This window comes from Apodemus sylvaticus, chromosome 1 (assembly GCF_947179515.1).
Source record: "Apodemus sylvaticus chromosome 1, mApoSyl1.1, whole genome shotgun sequence".
Lineage (NCBI taxonomy): Eukaryota > Metazoa > Chordata > Mammalia > Rodentia > Muridae > Apodemus > Apodemus sylvaticus.
The window spans coordinates 85,090,527-85,107,517 of NC_067472.1; the positions used below are offsets into that span (position 1 = coordinate 85,090,527).

Below are 16,991 nucleotides of genomic sequence, written 5' to 3' on the forward strand. Positions count from 1 at the left end.
CCTGGAACTCACTCTGTAGACCAGGCTGGCCTCGAACTCAGAAATCCGCCTGCTTCTGCCTCCCAAGTGCTGGGATTACAGGCATGCGCCACCACTGCCCGGCAATACCACCTTTATATCAGTCCCCAAATATAGCTCACATATTCAAGGGCAGCTCACTATGTGAGGGATTAGACAGATACACAATGACTAAAAGACACAATAGTAGAATCACAACTTTATGCAAAAATTGGCCCAGAATGGCTGGGATTTGGTCAATGACTTTTAGTTTCCCATGTTTTTTTGTTCTTTTTTTTGGGGGGGGGGTGTTATTTTGTTTTGTTTGTTTGTTTATTTGTTTGCCTCTGCTTCCAACCCAGGACCATCTGGATAAAGTCAAGTATGTCTCCCAAAGCAATCACAGACAGTATCTTCTTCTGCTGAGTCTTTCTCCACCTGCTGAGAGCTTGAAGTCAGAGGTACTGGGAGGCCCTTTCCTCCATATGAATTGTTCTATTCCCAGCCTGTTGTTGTCTTCAGCAAACACAAGTCATGGTGGCTGCTCCCTTGTGGTGAGCAAGGCCTGGATAAGTTTCTGGTTTGTTCTCAGCGGGATGATCTTGCTTATTTCTGAAACTAGGCTATAGATCTTTTCAGGTAAGTTCTGTCTCTTAGCATTCCAAGAGACCTCAACAAACACTAACTGGTCAAGCAGAGATCAGACATTCTAGTTCTACCTGAGCCCAGAACCAGAGCAGTGGGTGGGTAGGTATATAGAGGAATAAGTTCTTATTCATCCCAGGACTGAGTCATCAAATGTGTGATGATCCCTTGTGCTTAGTGACATCTATGTCACTCAGCACCCAGATCAGGACATGTGTGCAGACCTGGTAGTGGAGCAGAACTGGTGATGCTTTAGCAGAGCTAGCCTAGCAGAGCTTAGCACTGGTGATGCTTTGCAGAGCTAGCCTTGGGTAGCCTGACCTATGACTGAGACAGCCTGCCCTTGTTGATCTCTTCTGGGATATTTCTTTTTTGTTGTTTTTTTTGTTTGTTTGTTTGTTTTGTTTTTGTTTTTTTTTTTTTTTTGGATTTGGCTTTTTCGAGACAGGGTTTCTCTGTGTAGCCCTGGCTGTCCTGGAACTCACTCTATAGACCAGGCTGGCCTCAAACTCGGAAATCTGCCTGCCTCTGCCTCCCAGAGTGCTGGGATTACAGACGTGTGCCACCACCGCCTGGCTTCTGTGATATTTCTAAGTCATTGCTTTGAACTGCTCCCATCTTGGGTGCTCTGGCTATGACGCAAGTAAAAATATTTTCTTGCATCTTGTATTCTAGTGTGGACAGGTGGATGTAGAGCAGGGAATGAAATCAATATGCAGGAGAATGTCAGAAAGGAACACTCCTAATAAGCAGGAAGAAAAGTGGCCGGAAAATGGCAAGGGTGGTTGGGGAGGCTGCCCAGCTGAGGGGCAGTCAGAGAAGGCCTCTGAGCCAGTCACTGAGGGCTAGGAAGGAGCCAGCCCTGCCTACAGCTAGGGAGGCCATGCCAGGCGGAGCCATGGAGGTATGGAGGCTTCCCTTGTCCCCCAGGCTCATACATTTAAGCTCATACATACTTGGTCCCCTGTTGGTGAAGGAACTGTGTGAGGAGGACTAGGAGGTGTGGCCTTGTTGGAGGAGGTGTGGCCTTGTTGGAGGAGGTGTGGCCTTGTTGGAGGAGGTGTGGCCTTGTTGGAGGAGGTGTGGCCTTGTTGGAGGAGGTGTGGCCTTGTTGGAGGAGGCGGGTCACTGAGGATGAACTTTGAGGTTTCACAAGTCCACAGTATCCTAGCTGACTCTCTCTGTGCCTGTGGTGTTTGCTGTCTCTGGATGTAAGCTCTTAGCTACTGCTCCAGCACCATCCTACCTGCTGTCATACGACCTACCATGAGAGTCATGAACAAACCCTCTAAAACTGTAAACAAGGCCACACTAAATGCTTTCTTTTTAAGTTACCTTGGTCACCGTGCTTTGTAATGAAGACAGTAGTAAGTTAGAAGTGGTGTTATAAAAGTCCAGACTACATACGTATAAGTTGCACAAGTGTGTAAAGCAGGGTCAGGCAAAAGCCTCCTGTGTAATGCCTGCTGCTGTCTGTGTGCTACAGAAGGCCTTGAGTACAGATGGAATTGGACCATTTACTTCACTTAATCTCAGGTAAAAGGCCAAGAAGCTGTTGTTCACTGAGGGTTTGGAATCCCACTCAGTCCCACTGTGAGACATATAGACACACAGACACAGATATACATACATATACACACACACCCCACAGAGACATAGAAACATACCACACACACACACACACACATGCACACACACCCCACAGAGACATAGACACATAACATACACACACACTCATATACAGCAACACTCCTCCCCCCACTCCACACACAGATACAGAGAGATACAGACACACATACTCACACACACACACACACACACACACACACACACACAGACACTCCACCCCACAGAGACATAGACACATAACACACACACACACTCAGATACAGCTACACTCCCCCTCACATACTCCACACACAGATACAGATAGATACAGACACACACACACACACACACACACACACACACACACGGCTACCCCCCACTTCACACACAGATACAGATAGATACAGATACACATACACACACACTCAGATATAGCTACACCCCACAAACATACACTGCACACACATATACAGATAGATACACACACACACACACACACACACACCGTAGCATCTGGTGACTATGGAAATGGCCTTGAACTGATCCTTGACACCTTTGGTGGCCTGTCTTTGGACTTGGGTATGTCAGGGTCTCCACTGTAGTAGGCTGACTGGAGGCCGAAAGTTGTCTTGAGCCACTCTTCACAGGACAGACCACACAGGAGGAAAAGGCCGGAGGAGCACATGCAGGGGTCTCTGGGTCTCCCCTTTCTTGTAGGCACTGCCCTCTCCTTAACCGTGTGAGGGGCAGGTGAAGCTATGGCACAGATGTGACCTTCTGCACCCACGATTCTCAACAAAGCTTTTGTTTCTCTCTCAGATTTGGTTAGAAGCAGAGTTGTCACAAAACAAAGGCGCTAGTGCTTGGCTGGTGTTGCTCACCTTATATTCTTTGCCCAGGACCATTTCTGTCTGGTTTCAAAAAGAAATTAGCAAGTGCTGAGGATGTGTGAACGCACACTCCTAATTACTGCAAACACTAACACAGCGCCTAGGCTATGCTGAGCACTTTCCATATAGTAATTCTCTAATCCCATGAGATGGACACCTTTCTGACAAGGAAGCTGAGGAACAGAACAGTTGAGGATGTGCCCAAGATCACATAGCTAATGGTGGCGATGGAGCTGGAACTCATTGGAAAAGCTGTATCAAGTCAAGCTTGTAAGCAAACACTACACTGATCCTCTGGATGAGCACGGACCCCGGTTCTCTGCAGGAGAGACTTTCTCATTAAAAAATTTAATGCTATGACTACCTGTGCTGCCTTAGAGAGGCTTGCTGCCAGGCACCAGTCTTAACCACCCGCTTCAGGAAACAAGGCTCTGCATCCTGTGGCCACTAGGTGGCACTGTCCTCTTCCAGGACACCATGTGTGTGACACTGATCATGCACCCGTTTTCCATTTTGCACTTGAAATGGTCTGTCCTGTTTCAGGCTGTGGCTTTTGCCCTGCAGATATCTGAAAGTTCATTTCTACACACATCACTTGTGACACTGAGGGCCCTCCTATTCTGCAAAACTGGGCATTTAAAACTGTTAATATATATATATTAATATAATATATAATATATATTATATGTACACATATATATGTACACACACATATATACACATATTTTAAATTTTTATTTATTAAAAATTGTTTCATACAATATAAAAATTATATTGTATGTATATAATATTTTTATATATTGCATGGGAATTATATATGTGTGTGTGTGTATGTATACACACACACAAATATGTGCATTTTTCTAGACAGGGTTTGTGTGTGTGTGTGTGTGTGTGTGTGTGTGTAGCCCTGGCTGTCCTGGAATTCCTATGTAAACCAGGATGGCCTTGAATTCACACAGCTCTACCTGCCTCTTACTCCTGAGTGCTGGGATTAAAGGCATGTGCCAATATGCCCAGCCCATACAGTATATTTTTATCATGTTTTCCCCCAGATCCTCCCAGATGTGCCTCCCTCTCCCCTACCCCCGACTTTATGGTCTCTTTTTTTTTCCCCTGAAATACTCCGTTAAAGAAGGCTGATTTTCCTTCTGCTTGTGGGTACCAGCTGTGAATAGTTTCTTGGTTGGGGGTAGGGGCCCTGGGTTTGTGAAGTGAACATTTTAAATGGACAACAGTGAATGCTCAGTGCAGGGCAGTCAGGACCCTCTTCCTGCTCTGGGAGGAGGAGCGAGAGGCTGTCTGTAGCTGGCCCTTCCACACCTGGGAAGTAGGCTTGTCTGAGATGCAATGAGAGGGACAAAGACCCACATCCCTGGCAGCTGACCCATGGAAGGAATGCCTTCTTCTATCTGTAGTTCCTCTTTATTTTTATTTGTAGACAGGGTCTTGTGTGTCCCAGGCTGGCCTCACAGTAGCAGAGAGCTGAGGATGGCCCTAAATTCCTGATCCTCTTGCCCCTAGCTCCAGAGTTCTGCGATTATTAGGTCTGTGCCTCCATGCCTGGCTTCTCCATTCCCTGCTATGGTTTGTAAGGTGACTGGTGAACTAAAGCAGTATAGTTGTTACCAGTAAGTCCTGGGTCTGGTTAACATGTGTAACCAGCAATCCATCCTGGGAGTTTTGGGCGAGGTCATTCATAGTCTTCTGGTTCAATTGCTTCTGTGGATCTCTGTCAGTGTTTCTGTCCATGCTACAAAACAAAGCGATTTGATCAGTACTCAGCCCAGCCCACGTCACCTCTCCACCATGAGTGTCTCTTCCCCTCCCCCTCCCCATCTCCATCCCCTTGGGGCTCCTAAAGGGAATCAGAAACCATTTTTTTTTTTTTTTTTTTTTTAGTTCTGTGTAGAAACTAAAAGGACTCCTACAGAGTTTTGATAAAATGGTGGTTTGTGATTTTTTTTTTCTTACAATTTAGGTAGATCTCAAAAGCCCCACTCTGTGTAAGATGCTCCAATGACCATTTATCCGTTCTCTCTTCAAGGCTCACCCCCCTCAATTCTCACGAGCAAATTCTTACTGCTATTTTCATTTGGGAAGCCAGATTTAGCAGGGATTTTCCAGAAATGTATCACCCTGACCGTGGGAAGATATGGCTTCTTTGAGACATCATCATGAACCCACCTAACCCTCCTCTCCTGACCGGTGCAAGAACAGAAATGCATGCCCAGTTTTCTGAGGAACTAGGCAAGATACAACCGGAGGACCCTGTTATACCATCCCTGGGCATTTACCCAGAGGATTCCCCAGCATGCAATAAAGACACATGCTCCACTATGTTCATAGCAGCCCTATTTATAATAGCCAGAAGCTGGAAAGAACCCCGTTGTCCCTCAAAGGAGGAATGGATACAGAACATGTGGTATATTTACACTATGGAATACTACTCAGCTATTAAAAACAATGAATTTATGAAATTCTTAGGCAAATGGGTGGAACTGGAAAATATCATCATAAGTGAGATAACCCAATCACAAAAGAACACACATGGAATGCAGTCACTGATAAGTGGATATTAGCTCAGAAGCTCTGAATACCCAAGACACAATTCACATATCAAATGATGTCCAAGAAGAAGGAAGGTGAGGCCCCTGGTCCTGGAAAGGCTCCATGCAGCAGTGTAGGGGACTGCCAGGACAGGGGGGAGGGGGTTGATTGGGGAACAGGGGGAGGGAAGAGGGCTTATAGGACTTTCAGGGAGGGGGGAACCAGGAAAGGGGAAATCATTTGAAATGTAAATAAAGAATATATCTAATAAAAAAATGAAAAAAACAGGTATCCTTGGTTTTAGCTTAATAGAATGTATTTGTGATAAGTTTTTCCTACATCCTGCAAAATTATACCAATAAAATATAAATTATAAAAAAAAAGAAGGGAAATGCAAAGTTAAGACAGCAGTTCTCTGGGTTTGCTCAGCTCAGCTAGAGTGCACTGAACTCATCAGGCACCTGCTGCTGTGAGGCTCCGTGCTCCCCGTGCTCCCTGTGCTTCCTGTGCTTCCCAGGGCGAGGCAGCCACCCAGATGCCAAGCACTCCCTTTGCACCCTTCTTCTAAGACAGGGCTGCTATGTCAGCCTGACTCTTCTAGAGCGTGCTATAGAGCAGGCTGGCCTCAAAAATCACACATCTGCTTTTTAGAGCTGGGACAGCAGAGGGGTACGATGTAGCTGCTAGAGTTTCCCAGTATCATGGCGGATTCGCAAGAATTCACTACTGGAGGGTCAGATTTTGATAAGGCTTACAAGATTAGGTTTTAGTTGTTGCACCCAGAGATTGAGTTACCATTGTTTCTGAACTAAGTTTGTGTTGCTCATATTTCTTATTATTGCATAAAAGTGACATTAATATGCTCTTTAACTTTTTAAAATAATAAAAAGTAAAAGAAGCAGAAAATAGTTATACATGTGATGAGGTGCATAATAAATGTGTAGACCAAATCTAGAGAAGTTTTGTGGTCTTTCTTCTTTGTATAAATAATTCAAAATTAGTCATTAGAAAATGATAGGTTGGGGCATAATGATAAAGAAACTAAATAAATGTCTTGTTGGAAGACCCTTAGAAGAGATTAACCATTAAGTACAGCCAGGCGGTGGTGGCGCACGCCTGTAATCCCAGCACTCTGGGAGGCAGAGGCAGGTGGATTTCTGAGTTCGAGGCCAGCCTGGTCTACAGAGTGAGTTCCAGGACAGCCAGGGCTTCACAGAGAAACCCTGTCTCGAAAAAACAAAAACAAAAACAAAACAAAAAACATTAAGTACAGAAGAACTTGAATTTTTAAAATTAGCTTAAATTTCTAATGAAAGTAGATATTTTTCTCTGTGGGTAGGAATACTGCCTTGCATTTGTAATCTCATTCATTTCATGATACAGTGTGCCAGGTCATGAATGAACACTGGGGGTTTTCTGTCTTTGAGCTGTTACTGTTTCCTCTAATGGAAAAGGGAGCAGAGTTGTCAATCTTGCTAGATTGTTTTTATAAAGTGGCTGTTTCTGTATTTATTAACGATTGAAAGATAGTCCATGTATTTTCCACTTTGAAAAAAATACTCATAAAGTGAGACTTTGGAAAATAAATAAAATGCCATTTTTCTTTACAAATTGATTTTTAATTTTCAATTTTATTTTCTATATAAATACGATAACATTTTCTTTAAATTTTATATACAATGCAATTTCAAGCAGATCCAAATAAAGTATATCCTAATAACACGATAACTATAAATATGAATACGTGTGTAGTCCTTCATTTAAATTGAGATATGTCAAATGAATATAAATAATCAAAAATATCATATACTTTCATTAAAAAGTGGAAAATGTTTTGATCATCATTACATGTAGAATTATTGAATCCAGAAAAGAAAGTGGTTTTTTATCAAGGAATAGAAAAAATATTGTCATAACTTACAAGTTTATGTAAAACCATGCACATATTTCTTTAAAATTGACTCACAGATTGAGAATGTTAACTGTAATTTATCATTAATCCTTTGATTATATAATAGAACACATTTCTGCATGATACTATTAATATCTGTAGTGTTTTTACTTCTGGATATTTAGTTTTTTATGTGTATGAGTGTTGTAACTACATATATGTACATATATATGTATAGTTTATATATATATATATATATTAAATGAGTGTCTGTGTACGTGCACTACGTGGATGGAACTGGAGTTATAGACAGGTACCATCCGCCATGTGCGTGCTGTGAGCTGAACCCCGGGCCTCTTTGAAAGAGCAGTTATCATCTTGAACTGCTAAGCCATCTCTCCAACTATCTTTAGTGTTCTCAGTTGTACTTTATAGACATAACAGGCAAAAATGAAATGATTCATTATCTAATCTTGAGCAACCAGTAGATGAATGAATCTAATCGAGTATATTTTACTTCAAACTAAAATGAGTTTTGGTTTTTTTTTTTTTTTCTGTTGTACTAGTAGTTAGGACTCTCCTCTATTTTTGATGAAAATTGCAAATGTATTTATTTAATGATGTAATTGCTCCTGACCACAAATATTTATGCCAGTTTATGTAAATAGCAATAAGCTACCCTCTAGGACTTAGGGCTCCTCCAACCATGAGCTTTAACCAGGTTTGTACTTCCACGCGAGTTCACTGGTGGGTGTGCAGAGTTCTTGGTGTTACTTCAAAGAAATTGGCAAGAATATATTAAACTGGGCTAGGACAGGTAAGAGGCTCAAGATAAATCAACTGAGGAATGTGTTCCTTGTGTCTTGATCATCTTGTTAAGTCCCTGGATACAGTGATCATAGGACTTTTGCTTATGCCTCATTTGTTCCTTGACCAAGAACTTACCCTATTCTTTGCATGTACTTAGAATGGAATAAAAGCAGCTTGGGAAAAATAAACTTGTTTCAGTGCTTGCTGGAGTCATGCTAAAAAAAAAAAAAAATCACAGATGTACCTCTGCTTCCTGAATGCTAGGAATAAAGCCGCCATGGCCAGCTAGTCTTGGTACCTCTGTTATTTGGGTGAACAGTTCTGTTGTGGGGCTGCCATGTGCCCTGAAGGGTGTTCAGTGGCATCTCTGGCCTCCACCAGTCAGCTGTACCTTGTCTCCTTCATTTTGACAATCCTGAGCGCCTTAGACATGTCCCCTGGCAGTCACAATTGTCCCCAGTTGTAGGGGGAACTTAGCCAAGCTACAATGCTGGCACATGCACTGGGCCTGCCTACCCTGCTGACACTTCCTCCCAGAGTCAACCTAGAATCTGCCAACATGGCTAGAGACCGCTGATGCTGGACCAGGTGATGGAGTGAGCCAATGAGAAAGAGACAGCACCAGATCTGGCTACTTGAAAGCCACTGTGATGCTGGACGGGGTCTAAAGGCTTGCCTGCTTCTTGCAATAAGTGAGTCTGCTTTTGCCACCTGCCTGACTCCTGGAGTCTGTGATGTTGGCTCTGCACCTCCTTACTCCTACCCCAGGGTCATGAGCAACACCCAGCTGGGAATCACTGAGACGGATATTGCCTTGGTACTTTCAGTTTCTAGTCATTAAAAAGTAAGGATTTAGGACTGGACAGATGGCTTAGCACTTAAGAGCACTGACTGCTCTTCCAGAGGTCCTGAGTTCAATTCCTAGCAACCCCGTGGTAGCTCACAACAACCATCTGTAATGGATCTGATGCCTTCTTCTGGTGTGTCTGAGGACACCTACAGTGTACTCATATATATATATATATACACACATATATATATAAGTACTCATATATATATATATATATATATATATATATATATACACACACACACACATGCTTATGCCTCATTTGTTCCTTGACCAAGAGCTTACACACATATACATATATTAAATTTAAAAATAAAGATTTATTTTGTATGTATAAATGTTTTGCTTTCATATATGTAGTGAACTACATGCATGCTTGGTGCCCACTGAGGCCTGGGTCCCCTGGAACTAGCATTCTGGATAATTGTGGGCTGTCATGCGAGTGCTGGAAACTGGACCCAGGTACTCTGCAAGAGCAACAAGCGTTCTTGATCTCTGAGCCATCTCTCTAGCCCCACAGCTTCTATTCTTGATGAGGAAATTCCTATTAAAAAAAATCAATAGTGGGCTGATGGGATGGCCTAGCAGGTCAGGTGCTTGCCATCACGTCTGACAACCTGAGACTGATTTTCAGAACCTACACTAGAGGAAACAACAGACTCCTGAAAGTTGTCCTCTGACCTGCAGGTGCATTTGCATCTGTGTGTATAATGCATGTGTGTGTATAATGCATGTGTGTGTATGCACACACACACAAATATTAAAAAACAGTCACAGGGAGGGAGATCAGTAAAGAAGGGGAAGGAGGGACACACAACACTAGGCTACTAACACTGTTTGATAAAGTCTCAAAGAATCACAAGAACCATAGACTAACAAAACCCCTGTACTGAGTATAAGAAACCTCCTATTGAATGGCGGTTACAGTAGTCCAAGTTATAGACCATTGACTTGGCCCTTGGTTGCCCTTCAGAGGTTGAAGGTGAGCCTGTAGTGCTAAAGACACAACACACTTAGCATGCAGGACTCAAATGATTCAAGCTTCATCTGACCTGAAAGCCTCTTTCCAACAACCTAGCTTCCATGTTTCCAAAAATACTATGCAAGCTGCCAAGGCAGAGAAGCAATTAAACAGTCCTACTCAGTTACACATTGAACTATGGCAATGACCAGCATGGAAATAAATCCACAACAGTACAATAAATAGCTCTCATGTGTCAGTGACAACCAATAGCTGTCTAATTGGACTAATGGCCCACAGCAGGGATTATCAGGCCTGGTACTGGAAACCTAGTCAGCTTGCCAAGGCTAGTGAGATAGTGGATCTTAAAAAAGAATATACCACTCCCATATATACTAGCAATATACTTTACTAGACCAGCATAATTCCTTACTATGTTCTAAATCTTATCCTTATACCCACAGATAATTGTAGCTACCACCATCATCAAAGAAGCTTTCCTTTACAGCAGATGGAGACCATCACAGAAAACAACTGGATCCCGTACGGAGAGGAACCAACAGTGGGGCTCTCAGCCCCAGTGGTTACATCTCCATCACAGCTCCCTGAATATGGTGGAAGAGGTGGTGGAAAGAGTATAAGAGCTAAAATACCAGGAAGTCTGCTGTGAAAGTCTCTCCTAGAAATGGCTGCATAGACAAGAGTAGAACAATCACAGTATCAATGGACACATCACACGGAGGAGGGAGAATTCTAAGAGGAACTACCCCTAAAGAACTACAGGCAGCTAATGACTCTCTGATGACTGAGAATTAGCCTCTGCCAGGGTTGAGCCTCCTTATTGGCTGGCCAATGTATGAGTTAGCCCTGAAACCACATATACACAACAAAAACAAACTTAGCCAGTTGTATTTATGTATTTGTGTGTGTGTGTGCATAATAATAAAAGAAAAAGAGTGTATCAATTTGACTAAGGCATGGGAAGGGTTGGTAGCTGGGAGGGGCCAGAGGGAGGAAAGAAGGGACAAGTGATGTAATTCTATTTCCATTAAAATATATTTTAAAAAATTAGTTACAAACTAGCAAATGCTTCAAACAGCAAGCCATCAAGAATAAGACCATATTTGTATAGGAGAGGAGTCTAGAGGGGTGTCCTCTGAACTCAAACCTTCTTGAAGCATGCCAATCAAGCATGCCATGCTAAGATTGTGGAGAGCAGGAGGCAGAGGAGCAGCAAGATTGTGTATGGGAAGAGCTCAGCCTATCCAGGGATGGAACACAAGACAATTGGGGCAGATTAGGGATTTCACAATGGAGAATGGGGAAATACCCAGAGGAAGCTATGTTCTCTGCAAGAGTTGTGTCTATGCTCAAAAAGTTAACCCCTAGTGTGTGCAGATAACAGCTTCCCGAGTCAGTAGCTGTGCTGGATAGTTTTATGACAACTTGACACAAGGTAAAGTCATTGGAGAGGAGGGAACCTCAAGTAAGAAAACGCCTCCATAAGATCAGGCTGTAAGGCAAGGCTGTAGGACATTTTCTTGGTGATTGACGGGGGAGTGTCCAGCTCATTGTGGGTGGTGCCATCCCTAGGCTGGTGGTCCTAGGCTCTATAAGAAAGCAGGTTAAGCAAGCCATGAGAAGCAAGCCAGTAAGCAGCATTTATCTATGGCCTCTGTATCAGTTCCAGCCTTCAGATACCTGCCCTGCTTGAGTTCCTGTCCCTGAATCCCTTTGATGATGAGCTGGAATGCGGAAGTATAAGCAGAACAAATCTTTTCCTCCACAAGTTGCTTTAATCATGGTGTTTCATCACATCAATAGAAGTCCTGATGAAGGGAATAGTTCACAGGTGCCTTAGGGTGAACAATCAGATCCTTCCTCAGGGAACTTTTACTTCTAAGTGAAGGGCCTAAAATACATTTAGACCAGAAGGACATGTGTAGGAAGGTGGATAGGCTAGTCCCGCCCATGGTCTCCATGGAGTTATCTCTGGAGCATCTTCACTGTTTGCCTGCCTTTTCCCAGGTCCATCTTCTCAGGTGTGCCTTCTAAGTGATGCTCTCTGAGGCTAAGTAGTGCACACCACCCATGGCATCGGATTTCTGTTGCTATGATACAATGACCAAAAGTTACTTGGGGGAACAAAGGGTTTATTTCATCTTACAACTCTCAGACCATAATCCACTGCTGAGGAATGCCAGGGCAGGAATTCAAGGCAGGAACATGGAAATAGATACTAAAGCAGAAGCCACGGAGGAACATGGTTGTTTGCTGGCTTCCCACGGCTTGTTCAGCCTGCTTTCTTATACTATCCAGGCCTGCCTGCCCAGGGGTGGTACCATTCCTGGTAGGCTGGGCTCTCTCAAATCCATCATCAATCAAGAAACTGCAACAAAAACTTGTCCCAGGCAGATCTAGGGGCATTTTCTCAACTTAAAGCCCTTCTTTCCATCTAAAGCCCCTCTTTCCAGGTGATTCCAGTTTGTGTCATGTTGATGCAAAAGTAATCAGGACAATCTTCTCATGACTCCCCTCTTCCTAGGCAATCTTACACATGTTCAGTATTTGACTGCTCTGTAACTGAGTCACCCTCAGTGACGCTCCCTGGTATATCAAGAACCCAGACATCTCATTATGACTCCTGATTTTGGTATTCTGAACTGAAGATCCACCTTTCTCTACTAGTTCCTATCCCTCATCCCAAAGTCATATCCTTGTTAAGAGACTTTGCAGGGATGATTAGACTGATCAGAACTTTGATTGTGGAGAGTTAGAATGGTTGAGATTTAAAATCAAATTATTTGGGGCAGTGAAGTAGAAACTTACGGGTTTTTTGGAAAGTTGGTTGGTGGTGTTTTGCTGGGGCAAACGCAAAGGAATGCTTTGTTAAAGTGGTCACAGGTGTGAAAGTCTAAGGCAGACTCATGAAAGAACATTTAGCTGAAGCAGACACAGGAGAGAGGATGTTCTATTAAAGGCAGCATGTGAAAGGACATGTGATGAAGGATTCTTTGCTAACAACACGCATGTATTGGTCTGCCTTACATTGCGTAGTTGAGTTGCATTTGTTAGGACTCCACAGACAGAATCGCACCAAAAAACTTCTGGTGGTGTTCTGTAGTTTGTTGCTGCTTCCTCAGACTTGGGCTGATTGGATGCACGTGCTGAGGCAAGACCCATGCTGAGGCAAGGCACGTGGAGGACACATGATGTTTGGAGGGCATAAAGACGACTCCACAGAGTGACAGAGACAGAGCTTGGCTTCCTGGTACTGCTAGATGTGCAATGCTTGTGGGTCTCCCATCTTAGTTTCTGTGAGAGAGGTGCAACTGAGAACTTCTCTTGGTTCTGCTGACTTGAGCTGAGGCTAGGTCTTGTCACCGCTGTCACTAACCTATACTACCAAACTGGACTGCAGGTATATCTGTAAAGTGTTTAGGAGTGGGTCGAGCTGCCACTGCTTGCTGCACTGTGTACTGAACTGCTGGTTTTCAGACAACACAGACTGGAGTTGCTCCAGGGAACCTTTCTATACAGGTCCACTTCCCTGTGTCCTTTCTATACAGGTCCACTTCCCTGTGTCCTTTCTTTCCTACTACCTCTGGTGGGTGGTGGGCTAAAAGGGAGGTTAAAGTGTTTAAGAACTATCATTAAAGTCTCTTTTTTTCCTTCCAGTTGAGACAGGGTTTCTCAGCATAACCTTGGCTGTGTTGCAATTCACTCTTGTAGACCAGGCTGACCTTAAACTCACAGAGATCCACTTGCCTCTGCCTCCCTTGAGATGGGATTAAAGGCGTGTACCACCACTCCTGGCTGTGGGCATTTTTTTGTTTCAATTAATTCTCCACAACTGTTTCTGACCTAACTTTTATTCAACCACCAGGCAAATGGTTTGTTATGTATGAACAGATTTATAGCTGATGGACCAGTGTAACTCCATTTTAAGACTAGAAGTCATTTAGTTACAAAGTCAAAATAAGTTCATTCCTGTTTTCTGTAAAAAGTTTTGACCATGTCTTGACTTGCTCTCAGACTGTATCCTGATCTCTACCCCAATAAGATACAATGTTCTGCCAAGTAACTTTGAACTGTTCTGCTAAGTTCCTACGTAACCAAATTCCTCTGAAAATTTCCCAACCCTTGTAAACCCTAGCCTTGCAGTTTTGAGTCTATAAAAACTCCACTTCTCCTATGTTGGGGCTGACCTTTCTGATCCTACAGTTATGGAGATGCAGTCGATGGACTGGCTATATAATATGCACATAACTAAAGCTTGCTATAAATTTTGGCTAATTTGGGTAATGGTCTTTACTCTCATCTGGTGGGATTGACACTAGCTTCCACATCATCTGATATTTGTAGGTTTTCCCCACAGCTGAAACCTATCCCAGGCGCTGATATCACTGGGACTTGCTTTAACTCAAGACTCTTATTATGAAAGCTCACACAACCACTTACTATGGGAATGTAGTACTCAAGACAGACAACCCAAATCCTTGTTGCTGGGCTGTAGTCACTCATCCTGGCTGAGAACAATTCCTCTCTCATCCCCCTCCTGGGAGAGCTGCATCTTGCTTTCACAGTGCTCACTGGCACTGGGTATTTCTGGTGGGGAATTCAAACTTGCTCCATCCGAGATGGAATATTCCACACAGGCCTGTCCTCCTCCCCCTGTCCTCTGGTTCAGAGAAGCCACCATCTTTGATCTGTTCTTCATGTCCATTCCTGTTATCTAGTCCATCCTCTAATCTCATCAACCCTAACTTCCCAATGTCTCCATCCACCTAGGTCTTCTGGGCATTTTCTCTTGCCCCTCCCCCCATTTTCATACTTTCAAAAGCATATATACTAATTACATATAGTAATAGGTTTCACTATGACATTCCCATGCATGTATATAATTTTTTATTGTTTTGTTTTTGGATACAGGGCCTAACTGTGTAGTCCTGGCTTTGAACTCAAGGGTTTTCCTGAGTGTTGGGACTGAAGAGGTGCGGCACCACACCCAGTTAGATAGTGTATTCTGGTGTTTACCTTTCCACTTCTGCTTGAAACTGTCGAGCAGACAGTCTTCCCTCCTCACCAACCCGTTCCTCTTCCCAGCCAGCCCCACTGTGTCTTCGCTTTTTGTTTTATTTTTATTTACAATTGATGACCCAGTGTGTTCAAGCAGAATTGCTTACAGGATCGGGACACCTTACGGGTGGCTACACCACGAAGCATCTGTCTCTTGTTTCCCAGTGACTATTAATTGAATTCGTAGCCTCAGGGAAGGATGGCGCTCGTGCCCCTCCCCTCCTTTGGGACACTTTCGAGGGGCAAGCTTGAGGACACTTGTACTAATAACTGCAGCTGCAGAGGTCAGGAGTGCAACAGCCACGTCCTGCCTTTGAGAGTCTTCCGCAACCCTTCCTGATTCCCCCACTTCTTGTATTCTTTGCCTCCTCTTGTGCAATGTTCTTTGAGCCTGAGGTCTTCTGACCTCTCTTGTCATAGATAGCTGCAGGGTGACCGGCTGGGCTGCATCCCTTGGCTGCTTTATCTAACTAATCCACTTCTGTTCAAAGACTTTTCTGTTTCTAGGGTGGAGCTCTTAAAACAGCCTTCCAGACGCCACGTGGTTGGGCTGCTGGCCACCTCCTTCTCCAGAGCTCCCAGTTTACCGCTGTCCTCAAACCAAAGCCATGGGGGTCCCAGAAAGCTGTACAGTTCCTTTAACCACAGGACCTTTCCCTGTGCTCTAGAGCATTCTCTGTCCCCACACACTACTGGTCTTAGGTGGTTCAGCTAAGCTACCGCAGCCTCCAGAGAACTCTCCAGCTTTCCGGTCCACCTCAGGCCCCTCTTGTGTGGATTTTTATGTACCTATGTCCCTTCCCTTGAAGAGATTCACTTTAGCTTGGAATCAGTGTCACTAGCATGCCACTGAAAATCTGCCACTGTTCCCTTTATACAGCTGCAATGAGAATGAAAGCTGAGAGAGAAGAATTGTTTGCATGTTTGGAGATTAATCATGTGACATAGCCCAGGCTGGCCTCAACTGTGCAATTTTTCCTGCCACAGCCTTCTGAGTGCTAGGGTCATAGGCATGTGGCAAAACTGAGGAAAGGGAGGGCAGGAAGTCTTGCTTCTGGGATTTCTATTCATCCCAGGCACTTGTAGAACTCACTAATTACCTGCTTCTGGGTTCTGTGAGATACATCATTCATTAAAATTCCTCACCCTTCAGGAGTAAGCAGGCTGGCTCATTAACATTTCTGACACTCCCTCCCTCCTCACCAAACTGTGGGACTAGGCCGGGGCTGGGCTGTAGTCAGCTGACTGAGCAGGGCTGTGGCTTCAAGGCTTCTGTTGTGAACTGTGAAGTCAGCACTTCCTATCTTGTGCTGTTTGGCAGCTTGTTAGTTCCTTTAACTTTAGTCAGGGGTTGCTTGTTTTCAGGGATGCACCAGGACAAAGTGGTAAGGACTGAAAAGAATCAAACTGGCTTCTCCTCAGCAAGATACCCTTGGAGACCATTCCTATGGCAAAGACTTTGAAAACCTCCCCAGAGCATTGGAACCCTGACTCCTGTAACCCCCAGTGTCTCCTTCCCTTTTCCTTGGGGAGTGATTAATAGTCTGCAGTGACTAGGCCTAAACCAGTGGATTCTGGGGCGACTTGTGTGATCAAATGGATGAGGGCTGACTACATAAAGCTAACTCTGTGGAGTGCTAGAAAGAGCCCTGCACGTTTGGCTTTTCAGTTGAGAATGAGACGGGAATTGTAATCACTGTTCTGCCCACA

At 43.9% G+C, this 16,991-nt stretch overlaps 1 protein-coding gene across 1 annotated transcript in view; it reads right to left on the reverse strand.

Moving 5' to 3' along the window:
- The window catches only part of Vwa3a (von Willebrand factor A domain containing 3A), a 49,549-nt gene extending 44,657 nt beyond the window's left edge, over window positions 1-4,892 (reverse strand). The window contains exon 1 of the mRNA XM_052174912.1: window positions 4,770-4,892. Coding sequence (XP_052030872.1) covers window positions 4,770-4,892 — 123 coding nt within the window. The remainder of the gene's footprint in view (window positions 1-4,769) is intronic.
- Between the last annotated feature and the right edge of the window lie 12,099 nt (window positions 4,893-16,991).